The 17,093-nt window shown below is 39.5% G+C and overlaps 1 protein-coding gene across 1 annotated transcript in view; it reads right to left on the bottom strand.

Annotated features, from left to right (window-relative positions):
- The window catches only part of DNAH11 (dynein axonemal heavy chain 11), a 390,076-nt gene that overhangs the window by 240,044 nt on the left and 132,939 nt on the right, over positions 1–17,093 (bottom strand). The window contains exons 33-35 of the mRNA XM_088833659.1: positions 15,013–15,169; positions 14,751–14,896; positions 10,067–10,183 (exon numbers count right to left, since the gene is read on the bottom strand). Of these exons, the coding sequence (XP_088689785.1) occupies positions 10,067–10,183; positions 14,751–14,896; positions 15,013–15,169 (420 nt within the window). The remainder of the gene's footprint in view (positions 1–10,066; positions 10,184–14,750; positions 14,897–15,012; positions 15,170–17,093) is intronic.

Raw genomic sequence — 17,093 nt, 5'->3', positions numbered from 1 at the left:
TGATGCTGGACTTGTTTAAGCCAAATTTATGAAGACTTCACAAAATAATTTCCAAACTTTAAGACCCAAATGAAAACCTGCGCAAGATGAACTGGAATACAAATGTAAAAAAACTGGAGAGATCTACAATTTTCAAACGGAAATATTCTGCAATTATTACATTTATTTCCAGGACAGTTATTCTCTAGAATTTTTTTTCAAGGAAAAAGAGATATTATAAAATTGCTATTGCATTAAATTGCATTATAAAATTGCTGGAGAGAAAGATATTATGAGAAAACAAAGACATTTACTAAAGGGTATTAGAATAATTGAATAGTAGGGAAAAGAATTCTGTTTAAATACTCGTTTCATGTTACTAAAATAAGACCTTAATAGATGAAGTACATTTAAAAAGTCATACTCTAGAGAGGAAGGAACAAGATGGCGGAGGAATAGGACGGCGAGACCACTGTCTTCCCGACAAATTCATCAAAAGAACATTTGAACGCGGAGTAAAGTCCACAAAACAACTTCTGAATGCTGGCAGAGGACGTCAGGCACCCAGAAAAGCAGCCCATTGTCTTCGAAAGGAGGTAGGAAAAAACATAAAAGATAAAAAGCGAGACAAAAGAAGTAAGGACGGAGCTCCGTCCCGGGAAGGGAGGCTTTAAAAAGAGAGAACTTTCCAAACACCAGGAAACACTCTCACTGGCGAATCTGTGGCGAGCCTTGGAAGCTCAGAGGGCCACATAACCCTCTTTTTTTTTTAAGATTTTTTAAAAACCCACAGATTACCCGCCAAACGGTAACTCCCAGCGGAGAAGCAGCGCAGACGCCTGCATACGCCATTAGCAAGCGGGGGCTGGGCAGGGAGGAGCTGGCTGAACTGCTTAGAGAGAGGACTGGGCTTGAATGCCACGAGAACAATTTGAGAGAACTGGGGAGAGCAAAGCAGACTGTGTGATAGCTTCCCCATGAAAAGGCGGAAAGCTCTAACCTACGACTCGGCCAGCCCCGCTCACAGAATAAAGGACTGAGCAGAGCGAGCCGGCTGTGGTCGGCCCATCCCCCATCCCCCACCGAGACAGGCAGGGAGCGCAGCCAGAGCGTGAGCGGGCAACCGCAGCCCCAGAAAGGCATCTGATACAAACTGCAGACAGGCTTGTTGCTATTCAGGACTTCTTGGGCTCGGGCCGGTCGATATCCCCCTGAGAAGGTGCGCCGGTTGTACACCCAGAAAACTGAGTGGCGGGGACTGGGGAGGCGATAAGTCGCAGAGACCGCACTTGCCAAACACCTGGTCCCCTGAGCTGCTCGGACCGGGGAAGGCACAAAACGCAGGCCCAACCAAGTCTGCGCCTTTGTGGAGTACCTGAGAACCTGAACTTGAGCCACTCAGACCTGGGAAGTGCATACAACCCGGCGCCGGCCTCAGACAGTTCCCGGCAGAGCAACCTAGAGCCTGTGCAGTATAGACTGGGACAGCATACGTGCTGTGAGCGGGGGCAAACCCAGTGTGGCCGAGATGCTGCGAGCACTCCCCACAGACGCCAAAGATATTCGACTGCAGCGTTCCTCCCTTCCCAGAACAGGACTGAACAACTGAGCCTTAAAAAGTGTCCACCCACCCCCTAGTATCAGGGCAGAAATTAGACACTGAAGAGACCAGCAAACAGAAGCTAAAACAGAGGGAACCACCTTGGAAATGACAGATAGAGACGTCTAGAGGCTACTCCAAGAATAAGACCAAAAACCAGAGGCAAGAGGCTTAAGGCCGAATCCTGAGAACACCAGAGAACTCCTGACTCCAGGGAACATTAATCGATAGGAGCTCATCAAACGTCTCCATACCTACACTAAAACCAAGCACCACCCAAGGGTCAACAAGTTCCAGAGCAAAACATACCACGCAAATTCTCCAGGAACACAGGAAACTAGCCCTGAGCTTCAATATACAGGCTGCCCAAAGTCACTCCAAACCCACTGACATCTCATAACTCATTAATGGACACTTCATTGCACTCCAGAGAGAACAAATCCAGCTCCACCCACCAGAACACCGACACAGGCTTCCATAACCAGGGAACTTTGACAAGTCACCTGTCCAACCCCACACACAGCAAGGAAACTACATAATAAAGAGATCTCCACAAACGGCCAGAAGAGGGAAAGGCCACCCCAAACAAAGCAATATAAGCAAGATGAAGAGGCAGAGAAATACCCAGCAAGTAAAGGAACAAGATAAATACCCACCAACACAAACTAAAGAGGAAGATATAGGGAATCTACCTGATAAAGAATTTCGAATTTTGGTGGTGAAAATGATTCAAAATCTTGAACGCAAAATGGAGTTACAGATAAATAACCTGGAGAAAAGGATTGAGAAGATGGAAGAAAGGTTTAATAAGGACTTAGAGGAAATAAAAATGAGCCAATATACAATGAATAATGCAATTGATGAGATCAGAAACACTCTGGAGGGAACAAACAGTAGAATAACAGAAGCAGAAGACAGGATAAGTGAGCTAGAAGATAGAATTGTAGAAATAAATGACACAGAGAGGAAAAAAGAAAAACAAATTAAAAGAAATGAGAACAATATTAGAGACCTCTGGGACAATGTTAAACGCTCCAACATTCGAATCATAGGAGTCCCAGAAGAAGAAGACAAAAAGAAAGACCATGAAAGAATACTTGAGGAGATAATAGTTGAAAATTTCCCTAAAATAGGAAAAGAAATAATCACCCAAGTCCAAGAAACCCAGAGAGTCCCCAACAGGATAAACCCAAGGCGAAATACTCCAAGACACATATTAATCAAATTAACAAAGATCAAACACAAAGAACAAATATTAAAAGCAGCAAGGGAAAAACAGCAAATAACACACAAGGGGATTCCCATAAGGATAACAGCCGATCTTTCAACAGAAACTCTTCAGGCCAGGAGGGAATGGCAAGACATACTTAAAGTGATGAAAGAAAATAACCTACAGCCCAGACTACTGTACCCAGCAAGGATCTCATTCAAATATGAAGGAGAAATCAAAAGCTTTACAGACAAGCAAAAGCTGAGAGAATTCAGCATTACCAAACCAGCTCTCCAACAAATGCTAAAGGATCTTTTCTAGACAGGAAACACAGAAAGGGTGTATAAACTCGAACCCAAGGCAATAAAGAAAATGGCTACGGGATCGTACTTATCAATAATTACCTTAAACGTAAATGGGTTGAATGCCCCAACCAAAAGACAAAGGCTGGCTGAATGGATACAAAAACAAGACCCCCATATATGTTGTCTGCAAGAGACCCACCTCAAAACGAGGGACACATACAGACTGAAAGTGAAGGGCTGGAAAAAGATATTCCATGCAAATAGAGACCAAAAGAAAGCAGGAGTAGCAATACTCATATCAGATAAAATGGACTTTAAAACAAAGGCTGTGAAAAGAGACAAAGAAGGAAACTACATAATGATCAAAGGATCGATCCAAGATGAAGAAATAACAACTATAAATATTTATGCACCCAACATAGGAGCACCGCAATATGTAAGACAATTACTAACAAGTATGAAAGGGGAAATTAACAATAATGCAATAATAGTGGGAGATTTTAATACCCCACTTACATCTATGGATAGATCAACTAAACAGAAAATTAACAAGGAAACACAATCTTTAAATGATACAATAGACCAGTTAGACCTAATTGATATCTATAGGACATTTCACCCCAAAACAATGAATTTCACCTTTTTCTCAAGTGCACATGGAACCTTTTCCAGGATAGATCACATCCTGGGCCATAAATCTAGCCGTGGTAAATTCAAAAAAGTTGAAATCATTCCATGCATCTTTTCTGACCACAATGCAGTAAGATTAGATCTCAATTACGGGAGAAAAACTATTGAAAATGCCAACATATGGAGGCTGAACAACACGCTGCTGAACAACGAAAAAATCATAGAAGAAATCAAAAGAGAAATCAAATATGCATAGAAATGAATGAAAATGAAAACACAACAACCCAAAACCTCTGGGACACTGTAAAAGCAGTACTAAGGGAGAAGTTCTTAGCAATACAGGCACACATCAAGAAACAAGAAAAAAGTCAACTAAATAACCTAACTCTACATCTAAAGCAACTAGAAAAGGAAGAAATGAAGAACCCCAGGGTCAGTAGAAGGAAAGAAATCGTAAAAAGTAGGACAGAGATAAATGCAAAAGAAACAAAAGAGACCATAGCAAAAATCAACAAAGCCAAAAGCTGGTTCTTTGACACTTGATCTTAGCCAAAAGGCCGAGAAGTGATAAGCTGGTTCTTTGAGAAGGTAAATAAAATTGACAAACCACTAGCCAGACTTATCAAGAAACAAAGGGAGAAGAACCAAATCAATAAAATTAGAAATGAAAATGGAGAGATCACAACCGACAACACAGAAATACAAAGGATTATTAGAGAATACTATCAGCAATTATATGGCAATAAAATGAATAACCTGGAAGAAATGGACAAATTCCTAGAAAAGTACAACTTTCCAAAACTGAACCAGGAAGAAATAGAAAATCTGAACAGACCCATCACAAGCATGGAACTAGAGGCTGTAATCAAGAATCTTCCAGCAAACAAAAGCCCAGGTCCAGACGGCTTCACAGCCGAATTCTACCAAAAATTTAGAGAAGAGCTAACACCTATTCTACTCAAACTCTTCCAGAAAATTGCTGAGGAAGGGAAACTTCCAAACTCATTCTATGAGGCCACCATCACCCTAATCCCAAAACCTGGTAAAGACCCCACAAAAAAAGAAAACTACAGGCCAATATCACTGATGAACATAGATGCAAAAATCCTTAACAAAATTCTAGCAATCAGAATCCAACAACATATTAAGTAGGTCCTACATCATGACCAAGTGGGCTTTATCCCAGGAATGCAAGGATTCTTCAATATCCGCAAATCAATCAACGTAATACACCACATTAACAAATCATATGATTATCTCAATAGATGCAGAGAAAGCCTTCGACAAAATTCAACATCCATTTATGATAAAAACCCTCCAGAAAGTGGGAATAGGAGGGACATACCTCAACATAATAAAAGCTATATATGACAAACCCACAGCAAACATTATCCTCAATGGTGAAAAACTGAAAGCATTTCCCCTAAAGTCAGGAACAAGACAAGGGTGCCCACTCTCACCACTACTATTCAACATAGTTCTGGAAGTTTTGGCCACAGCAATCAGAGCAGAAAAAGACATAAAAGGAATACAAATTGGAAAAGAAGAAGTAAAACTTTCACTGTTCGCTGATGACATGATCCTCTACACAGAAAACCCTAGAGACTCTACCAGAAAACTACTAGAGCTAATCAATGATTACAGTAACGTTGCAGGATATAAAATCAACACACAGAAATCCCTTGCATTCCTATACACTAATAATGAGAAAATAGAAAGAGAAATTAAGGAAACTATTCCATTCACTGTTGCAACGAAAAGAATTAAATACTTAGGAATATATCTACCTAAGGAAACAAAAGACTTGTACATAGAAAACTATAAAACACTACTGAAAGCAATCAAAGAGGACACTAATAGATGGAGAAATATACCATGTTCATGGATTGGAAGAATAAATATTGTAAAAATGAGTATACTACCCAAAGTAATTTATACATCCAATGCAATCCCTATCAAGCTACCAACGATATTTTTCACAGAACTAGAACAAATAATCTCACAATTTATATGGAAATACAAAAAACCTCGAATAGCCAAAGCAATCTTGAGGAAGAAAAATGGAACTGGGGGAATTAACCTGCCGGACTTCAGGCTCTACTACAAAGCCACAGTCATCAAGACAGTATGGTACTGGCATAAAGACAGAAATATAGATCAATGGAACAAAATAGAAAGCCCAGAGATAAATCCACACACCTATGGACACCTCATCTTTGACAAAGGAGGCAAGAATATAAAATGGAGAAAAGACAGTCTCTTTAACAAGTGGTGCTGGTAAAACTGGTCAGCCACTTGTAAAAGAATGAAACTAGAACACTTCCTAACACCATACACAAAAATAAATTCAAAATGGATTAGAGAGCTAAATGTAAGACCAGAAACTATAAAACTCCTAGAGGAGAACGTAGGCAAAACACTCTCCGACATAAATCACAGCAGGATCCTCCATGACCCACCTCCCAGAATATTGGAAATAAAAGCAAAAATAAACAAATGGGACCTAATTAAAATCAAAAGCTTCTGCACAGCAAAGGAAACTATAAGTAAGGTGAAAAGACAGCCTTCAGAATGGGAGAAAATAATAGCAAATGAAGCAACGGATAAAGGATTAATCTCCAAAATATACAAGCAGCTCCTGCAGCTCAATTCCAGAAAAATAAAGGACCCAATCAAAAAATGGGCCAAAGAACTAAACAGACATTTCTCCAAAGAAGACATACAGATGGCTAACAAACACATGAAAAAATGCTCAACATCCCTCATAATCAGAGAGATGCAAATCAAAACCACAATGAGATACCATTTCACACCAGTCAGAATGGCTGCTATCCAAAAGTCTACATGCAATAAATGCTGGAGAGGGTGTGGAGAGAAGGGAACCCTCTTACACTGTTGGTGGGAATGCAAACTAGTACAGCCACTATGGAGAACAGTGTGGAGATTCCTCAAAAAACTGGAAACAGAACTGCCATATGATCCAGCAATCGCACTCCTGGGCATACACACCGAGGAAACCAGAATTGAAAGAGACACATGTGCTCCAATGTTCATTGCAGCACTGTTTATAATAGCCAGGACATGGAAGCAACCTAGATGTCCATCTGCAGACGAATGGATAAGAAAGCTTTGGTACATATACACAATGGAGTATTATTCAGCCATTAAAAAGAATACATTTGAATCAGTTCTAATGAGGTGGATGAAACTGGAGCCTATTATACAGAGTGAAGTAAGCCAGAAAGAAAAACACCAATACAGTATACTAACGCATATATATGGAATTTAGAAAGATGCAAATGATAACCCTGTATACGAGACAGCAAAAGAGACACAGATGTATAGAACAGTCTTTGGGACTCTGTGGGAGAGGGTGAGGGTGGGATGATTTGGGAGAATGGCATTGAAACACGTATGTTGTCATATGTGAAACGAATCAATAGTTCAGGGTCAATGCATGTTATAGGATGCTCAGGGCTGGCATGTGGGGATGACTCAGAGGGAGGATGGAGGGAGGGGGGAGGTGGGAGGGGGGTTCAGGAGGGGGAACTTGTGTGAACCCGGGGCGAGTTCATGTCAATGTATGGCAGAACCAACCAATATAATATTGTAAAATAATTTGCCTCCAATAAAAAATAAATTAATTACCAAAAAAAAAAATAAATGTTAAAAAAAAATAAAATAAAAAGTCATACTCTAAAAATTAAAAGAAAATACAAATGAAATATGCTTAAACATGTAGATGGATGGACAAGCAAATTTTAAGCTTGATGGAGTAAAAAAAAATCAAACTAAAAACTACAGAGGTTCTTCCATTCTATGTGAAGTAGTATATTATTTTGAAGGTAGACCGTGAACAAAGACACATCTGACAAACACGGAAGAACTTTTAAAAAATAAAACTGATAAGCCTCCAGCTTATCAAGGAAACAAATGGAAATAAGATACAAATTACCCTTATCAGACATGGATTTTAGGACATCACCAGAGATAATAAGAGAATATTAGGAACAAATTAATGCCAATAAATTCAACAGTTTAGATAACATGGAGAAATCCCTTAAATGACGCAAATCACAATTCAAGAAAAAAAAAAAACCTGTATCTATTAAAGAAACTGAATTGATCACTAAAACGATTCCAACAAAGAAAAATCTAAGCCCAAGTATATGTAAGGCTTCACCGATTTATTCTATCAATTAGGGGATAAATAATACCAACCCTACAAAACTCTGAAAAAAATAGAGAAGGGAACATATGTCAAGTCATTCATGGGGTCAGCATTACCTGAGTGCCAAAACCAGATGAAGATATGACAGGAAAGGATGCTACAGACCAACATCCCTCATGTCACTGATTTTAAAATCCTCAACAAAACAGTGATAAATTGAATCCAATAACACAGATAAAATAGTATCTCCTGACCAGGTGGATGCAACACTGAAGAATTGTGTAGTATCTGAACAATTAGTGAATATAGTTTGACACATCAACAAAAAAAAAGGGAGTCATATGAAAACTTTTTTAAAAAAAATATCTAAAAGAAGCATAGTGGAAAAAGTTTGCAACCTGTGGTGAGTCAACTGGTCTTAACTAGGATATTTCTAAAAACCATGAAACAAATTGAAAATTATATTTCATTGAATTTAAATTTTCTATTTTTGATGGACACCATTAAGAAAATGAAAAATCAAGTCATAAATTGAGGGGGAAATATTTGCAATGAGTATATTCAACAAAGAAACTGTATGCAGAATACAGCACTTCACAAAAGCGGGTATGGGAATGGCCAGTAAGTTACATGGAAAGATGTTCAACATTATTAGCCATCATGAAAATGCAAGTTAAACCCACAATGATATACCACCTCCTATTTATTAGGTTGGTGAAAACTAAAAAGACTGATAATATCAAGTTTTAACAGGAATTTAGAACAACTGTTCTATATTGATGGTGAGGGTATAAAATGGTACAGCCATCTTAGAAAACAGATTTGCAGCTTTTAATAAACTCAAACATACATTTGCCATTTGACTTACCAATTCCATTCATAGATATCTACCCCAAAGAAACATGTATTCACACAAAGACTGTACATGAGTGTTCATAGTAGCTTTATTCATAATCGTTCCAAACTGGAGACATACATCAGAGGCTAGATAAACAAACTGAAGTATGCCTCTCCAATAGAATACTCATTAGAAACAAAAAAAGAACAAACTACTGATGCACTGGATAACTGATAAATCTCCAAATCATAATGTTCAAGGAAAACAGACAACACAAATGAGTACATACAGCATGGTTTCATTTACATCACCTCTAGGAAAGACAAATTTAACCTTGAGTCACAGAAAGGACATCGGTGATACGGGGGATTAACTTCAAAGAGGCACAAGAGAACTTCCAGGGGTGTCGGAAACATTCCACATCTGACTGTAGTGGTAGTGTTTCCACCAACTGGATACTTAGGTGGGTGCATTTTATCGCAGGAAACAAAGTTGATCTAAAACATGAGTTAAACAGAATGGGTACAGATGCAACGGCACAAGTTCTCTGACAGATTGCTGTAAGTGTATAAACTGGCAGAGTATGTTTGGAAAGCAGGTTGTCAGTAAAGACTTTAACCACTCACCAAGTAATTCTATGTAGAAATCTATTCTGGGTAATAAGCTGAAATAAGGATAATGCTTCATGTGAAGGGATGTTTACAGCCTGCTATTTTGTGATCATAAAGAACTGAAAAGAAAAACACAAGCCCCCCATGTCAGACAATAGGGAATGGTTAAGAAGATTATGGATGAGCCAAGGGAGAGACCATTTTGGAGCTACAAAGAAATGGTATTTCTAAAGAATTTTCAGTAATATGACAAACTACTTATGTCAACACATTAAATGAGAATTAAATGAAAATCATGCCTAATCTAATAACTTAAACTCATAAAACAGGAATTATGAGACTAGAAAAAATATAACAATCATATTTCTAGGTGATAAAATTGTAATTTTTTTCTTTATTCAGTTTCATATTTTCCAAGTAGTCTGTACTTTGTGAAAATTATATTTATAATAAAAGTCATTTTATTATAAATATAATAAGAGCTAGTATTAAATGTTCAATGTACCATGTAACTTTTATGTAACAATTTTGAGGTCTGGTTTCATATTTCACAAGAGTTAATTTATCATGGTGAAAGCTCTCTCTATAAAGGGATCCCAAAGAAACAATAAGGGGTTTTCCATAGAAATTCTTGAGTAAAAACAAATCATTTAACAGTGCAAACCAGCAACGTTAGGTGGCATGAGCGCTCCAGATGCTAAACCACAAAGCATAACACTTGCCTGAAAAGAGCTTTGAGATTTTCTGGTAATTCAGTTCGACCAGCATATCCTGGGTTCATAGTGATAAATATTCCGACGGATGGCTTCAGTATGATAGCTTCGCCAAGAAATACAAATCTACCAGAAGAAGAATGCTGATGGAATTAAATGTGTTCATTGAATATCAATGCACATTGACAAATGCAAACCACTGCAAAATGCAAATTATTATTAGGAAGCTGTTTATGCTGTGTAATTTTCTTTAAAATTCATAAGCATACATATTTTGAATATCTTGAAGCATGTTTATTAAAAATACACTCCCCTCCCCCTAAAGGAATTACAAGTATGGCAAGTATTCCTCTGTATTTTAGCATGACCACGGTGTGCTCGAATATAAAAATGAGGACTTGACTACTTTAACAGCTAATGAAAGGTGATGCCATCTTTGACGTCAACATGGGCTGCAATTTCTTGAATGTGATGTGCTACAGATGGAGAATGTCCAGCTCAGAGAAGAAAGGGATTTTTGTTCATTCGTTACCTTGTCTGTGTGCTCACCCTCCATCTCTCCTTACCTCCCACTTATTCAACAAATATCTACTGACCACCATGGGATTCCCAGGTGGTGCTAGTGGTAAAGAACCCACCTGCCAATGCAGGAGACATAAGAGATTGTGGGTTTGATCCCTGGGTTGGGCATGGCAACTCACTCAAGTATTCTTGCCTGGAGAATCCCATGGACAGTGAGGTGTGGAGGCCTCCTACAGTCCATGGGGTCAGAGTCAGACACGACTGAATACTGTGGTGCTTATGACAGATAGCTCTGGGGCCAGATTGGGAGCATTCAGAGACCAGATATATCACTTTAGACATATTCCATTCCCTCATCTAATATAAAAGGTGGGGAAGATATTAAAGATATTACCCACTTTATTGGATTCAGTTCAGTTCAGTCGCTCAGTCGTGTCCGACTCTTTGCGACCCCATGAATCACAGCACGCCAGGCCTCCCTGTCCATCAACTCCCAGAGTTCACTCAAACTCATGCTCATCAAGTCGGTGATGCCATCCAGCTATCTCATTCTCTGTCGTCCCCTTCTCCTCCTGCCCCCAATCCCTCCCAGCATCAGGGTCTTTTCCAATGAGTCAACTTTTCGCATGAGGTGGCCAAAGTATTAGAGTTTCAGCTTCAACATCAGTCTTTCCAATGAATACCCAGGACTGATCTCCTCTAGGATGGACTGGTTGGATCTCCTTGTAGTCCAAGGGACTCTCAACAGTCTTCTCCAGCACCACAGTTCAAAAGCATCCATTCTTCAACGATCAGCTTTCTTCACAGTCCAACTCTCACATCCATACATGACCACGGGAAAAACCATAGCCTTGACTAGACGGACCTTGGTTGGCAAAGTAATGTCTCTGCTTTTTAATGGGCTATCTAGGTTGGTCATAACTTTCCTTCCAAGGAGTAAGCATCTTTTAATTTCATGGCTGCAATCACCATCTGCAGTGATTTGGGAGCCCCCCAAAATAAAGTCTGACACTGTTGCCACTGTTTCCCCATCTATTTGCCATGAAGTGATGGGACCAGATGCCATGATCTTAGTTTTCTGAATGTTGAGCTTTAAGCCAACTTTTTCACTCTCCTCTTTCACTTTCATCAAGAGGCTTTTTAGTTCCTCTTCACTTTTTGCCATAAGGGTGGTGTCATCTGCATATCTGAGGTTATTGATATTTCTCCTGGCAATCTTGATTCCAGCTTGTGCTTCTTCCAGCCCAGTGTTTCTCATGATGTACTCTGCGTATTACTTCATGGCAAATACAAGGAGAAAAGGTGAAGTAGTGACAGATTTCCTCTTCCTGGGCTCTAAAATCACTGAGGATGGTGACTGCAGCCATGAAATCAGAAGACGATTGCCTCTTGGCAGAAAAGCTACGATAAACCTAGACAGAGACATTATTGAAACGGACCGACAAAGGTCTGTTTAGTCAAGGCTATGTTCCCAGTGGTCACATGCTGCTGCTGCCAAGTCACCTCAGTCGTGTCCGACTCTGTGTGACCCCATAGACGTCACATACAACTGTGAAAGCTGGACTATAAAGGAGGCAGAACACCAAAAATTGATAACCCTTGAACTGTGGTGCTGGAAAAGACTTCTGAAAGTCCCTTGGACAGCAAGGAGATCCAACCAGTCAATCTTAAGGGAAATCAACCCTGAATATTTGTTGGCAAGACTGATGCTGAAGCTCCACTATTTTGATCACCTTATGTGAACAGCTGGCTCATTGGAAAAGTTCCTGATGCTGGGCAAGATTGAGAGCAGAAGGGGAAGAGGACAACAGAGGACGAGACAGCTGGATAGCATCACCAGTGCAGTGAACATGAACTTGGGCAAGCTTCGGGAGAGGGTGAAGGACAGGGAGGTCTGGCGTGCTGCAGTCCACGGGGTCGCAATCAGTCAGACACGACTGGGAGACTGAAAAACAGAAGCAGCAAATGAAACACATACAAGGCTTTCTCTTGTTGAGAAACTGTGCGGCTGAAGTAGCTAAGGACCTGGGCCTCCATCATCAAACACAGGAGGGATAAGAGAATGCCAATGTCAGGATTCTTTGTTAGATGCGAGACAATGACGAGGAGGGGGACTGTGTATAGTCAAGGTACGCATGGAGAAATCTTCATTCCTAGAGGGTCAGGCTGGGGAAGGCAGACAGGCCTGGCAGGCAGCTATGGCAGCAGGACAGGTGGGTGGCTGAGCGCTCTGCCATCACTCATAGCAGGGACAGCCACGAGTCAAGGGCAGGGACCTCGGGGTGGGGGGTTGGGGGGAGACAGCAAGATGCTGGAAGGCTGTGTGGCTGAGGCATGGTCTCATCTCTTAAATCCTCAAACGAAAAGAGAATGTACTAGAACTCAGGAAATCATGAAGGAACCTAGCAGTCTGTACATGGGCCAGCATGAGGATGACCAGCTCACATATATGCACACACAGAGACAGGTGAGACCCTGGTTGGGAATTTTCACAAGTCCTTACATTGATCAGTTATCTCACACTCTGTAAGAAAGGATGGCCTCAAAGATATCTGGGTTACATCGAAAAAGGAGATTTTGACTAAAAGCTAAATCAAATGTCTGGAAATCACAGGGGAATAACCTCACTTCTGTAGCATACCATTAGATCAGGGGCATGTAAGACAGAAGACACCTGGTCACAGGAAACTGTTTTCCCAGAGCCATGGCAGAAGGACTGAGAGTTTTCCTAGAAGGTAGAAATATTCAGATGTATCTAAAATAACTGGAAACTTCTGTAATTGGTTCACAGTTTCAAGGGACTAGATGATCCTTTCCTGATGGGAGACTGACATTTTTATGGATAAAACAGCAAGCTGAGCAAAATACCCTAAAAATGGGCATCAATGGGCCAGATACATGAGATGGCAATTTATACAAAAAATGGTACGAAGAAAACCACAATTGGGTACTGAAATACTGATTTCCCAAACGAATCCATCAAACCCTAAGTACCACTCCTGTTCCGTCTCTCAGAGTGTGGCATCAAGTTATGAAGTGAATAGGTTCTAGATCTATTTGACCCAAATAACTGGAAGACTGTGAGGGTGTATTCTACTGCGACAAGACAGTTAATAATGCAGGAGTTAGTGCAAGGACCAAGATTTTTATTTTGCATCTATTAAATATGACAGGCCAGTGAGACTTCAAATTGAGTCCTAAGATGCCCCAAGACAATTGCTGACACTGTCTATGTACGTCCAGATATGAGAGAAAGGAGATCTGGGCAGCCAGTAGCCAGCACCATCGATACGGCATTGAAAGCCATGAGACTAAATGAAATGATCAAGGAACGAATAGAGATAGAGAAAAGAAGAGGCCCAAAGACTGTGACATCCTAAAGGAATGTCAATCCTAAAGGAAAGTCAACCTTGAATGATCACTGAAGGACTGATGTTGAAACTACAATACTTTGGCCACCTGATGCAAAGAAAGATTGAAGGTAGGCAGAGAAGGGGGCAATAGAGGATGAGATGGCTGAATGGCATCACCAACTCAATGGATATGAGTTTGAGCAAACTCTGGGATATAGTGAAGGACACGGAAGCCTGGCATGCTGCAGTCTATGGGGTCACAAAGAGTTGGACATGACTTAGCAACTGAACAGCAACACTGACATTGTGCTATGTGTCAGGCACTTGCCCAAGTGCTCTGCATTTAATTCTCACGATAATCTATGAGATGGATACTATGCTTCCCCTCATTTTATAGTCAAGAAGAAATCAGCAAATGACCAGCCCTGAGGATGAGGGAAAACTGGGAGGATGTGGGATCTTGGAACCTATGTGAAGGAAGTGTATCACGTAGAAGGGAGACATGGTGTCAAATGCTGCCAGAAGGTCAAGTAAGATCAGGACTGAGAATTGATAACGGGATTCAGTGTTGCAGAGGGTGTTTATTCTTTAAGTAATTAAAGTAATGTGAAACACCTTTCTTGTATTCAACACTCAAACACCACTGCAAAGACATGGGGGTTTATTCAAAATAATTCTTCACAATTAACCAGTCACTCTCATTCTATCCATCTCACAGGACAGGGATAGGCAGTCAGAGACTGGAGACGAGGTTTCCTCTATTGCTCCATGATGCTCCTTCTACCTGGAACAACAGGAAGAAGCCACATGCCACTCACCTCTCCTTCCTGTTTCTGATGGCATCATGTATCATTTTCACTTGCACTGACACCACTGACAGAACTTCCACAGAGATTCGATTGAACTCATCAAAGCAGCCCCAGGCTCCTGTCTGCACCAATCCTTTGTAGATATTTCCTATGGACTAAACGATGGAGTGAGGCATTAAGAATTTATTAACAGAAGAGAGTTTTAAGGTATTAGTTTGAATCATTACAGATGAGGAATAATACTATTAGGCTGTATCATTTTGTAACATACTTTGTAGTCCATTTGCTCTGAACAGTTGAATACATAAACCATCATGCCAAGGGCACGGCCAAGATCTTTGGTGGTTTCTGTTTTTCCTGTTCCAGCCGGGCCAGCTGGAGCCCCGCTCATGGTGAGATGAAGGGATTGAGTTAAAGTAATGTAACACCTTTAAGCAAAAGAAAACACAAATATTACAATTTTATATGAGATTCCTAGAAAAAGTGAAGGACAATTCAATAATTTTTTAAGTTTAAGAAGCTATGGTCCAGAATGTAGCTGTAACAGAATGTTGACATACCACTGATTTGTTCATGGTGAGAGTCAGAATAATATTATATCAAATTTAATTTCAGGTTGGCTGTTTAAAAATAATAGAGAAGAAGGCATTGCTTTATCTCATTTCCAAAGAGCTGTGTATTTGAATACAAATGACACTTAATTTGTAATGCTCTTGAATTTCTGATATTTCTAGGTAAACATACTATTAATATGGCAGACAACATTTCAAAATATTGTTTATAAAAGAAAAATAGGAATCTTGGAGGATGAAGAATTAAACACTTCATTTTAATAAATACATTAAGAGATGAGATGTACAAATATATATAAATACAAAGTATGCAGATAATATATACCTATTTCACTGCACAGAGCAAACATGACAAAGATAATTTATTACATTAAAACGTATTCAGGAATTCATTTTGAATGTGTTGTTATGTGTGATTAGACTATGATAATACTTATTTTTGCAGGAAAGATTCAGAGTCCTTAGCCTAAGGAAAAATATGCTAAGACAGAATTTAACACTTGTAAAAGAAGGAAAACTAATACCTGGCCAGGACCTAACATGGGGTTTCTGCAGATTCATGCATTATCTTTGTTTTAGTACAGACAGTTGATCTAGTGGGGGTACCCAGGACTAGTGTCTACTCTGCCATTCATCAAATGTTAACCTTAAATTACATCTGACCTCAACCTGCCTCAGTTTTTTCCTCCATAAAATGAGGTTTATTATAGGGTTATATTAAGAAAGTTATGATAAAAACCCTCCAGAAAGCAGGAATAGAAGGAACATACCTCAACATAATAAAAGCTATATATGACAAGACCACAGCAAACAGATATCCTCGACGGTGAAAACTAAAAGCATTTCCCCTAAAGTCAGGAACAAGACAAGGGTGCCCACTCTCACCACTACTATTCAACATAGTTTTGGAAGTTTTGGCCACAGCAATCAGAGAAGAAAAAGACATAAAAAGAATCCAAATTGGAAAAGAAGTAAAACTCACTGTTTTCAGATGATATGATCCTCTACAAAGAAAACCCTAAGGACTCTACCAGAAAATTACTAGAGCTAATCAATGAATATAGTAAAGTTGCAGGATATAAAATCAATACACAGAAATCCCTTGCATTCCTAAACATTAATAATGAGAAAGTACAAAGAGAAATTAAGGAAACAATTCCATTCACCATTGCAACGAAAAAAATAAAATACTTAGGAATATATCTACCTAAAGAAACAAAAGACCTGTACATAGAAAACTATAAAACACTGGTGAAAGAAATCAAAGAGGACACTAATAGATGGAGAAATATACCGTGTTCATGGATCAGAAGAATCCATAATTTCAACATAGTGAAAATGAATATACTACCCAAAGTAATCTATAGATTCAATACAATCCCTGTCAAGCTGCCAACGGTATTTTTCACAGAGCTAGAACATATAATTTCACAATTTGTATGGAAATACAAAAAACCTCGAACAGCCAAAGCAATCTTGAGAAAGAAGAATTGAACTGGGGGAATCAACCTGCCGGACTTCAGGCTCCTACTACAAAGCCACAATCATCAACAGTATGGTACTGGCACAAAGACAGAAATATAGATCAATGGAACAAAATAGAAAGCCCAGAGATAAATCCACATACCTATGGACACCTTATCTTTGACAAAGGAGGCAAAAGTATTCAATGGAGAAAAGACAACCTCTTTAACAAGTGGTGCTGGGAAAACTGGTCAGCCACTTGTAAAAGAATGAAACTAGAACACTTTCTAACACCATACACAAAAATAAACTCAAA

Source organism: Moschus berezovskii, chromosome 3, assembly GCF_049115385.1.
Source record: "Moschus berezovskii isolate FMDL1 chromosome 3, NW_MosBer_1.0, whole genome shotgun sequence".
NCBI lineage: Eukaryota > Metazoa > Chordata > Mammalia > Artiodactyla > Moschidae > Moschus > Moschus berezovskii.
The sequence above is the reverse complement of the archived record's forward strand: the minus strand, read 5'-3'. Positions and strand labels throughout refer to the sequence as shown.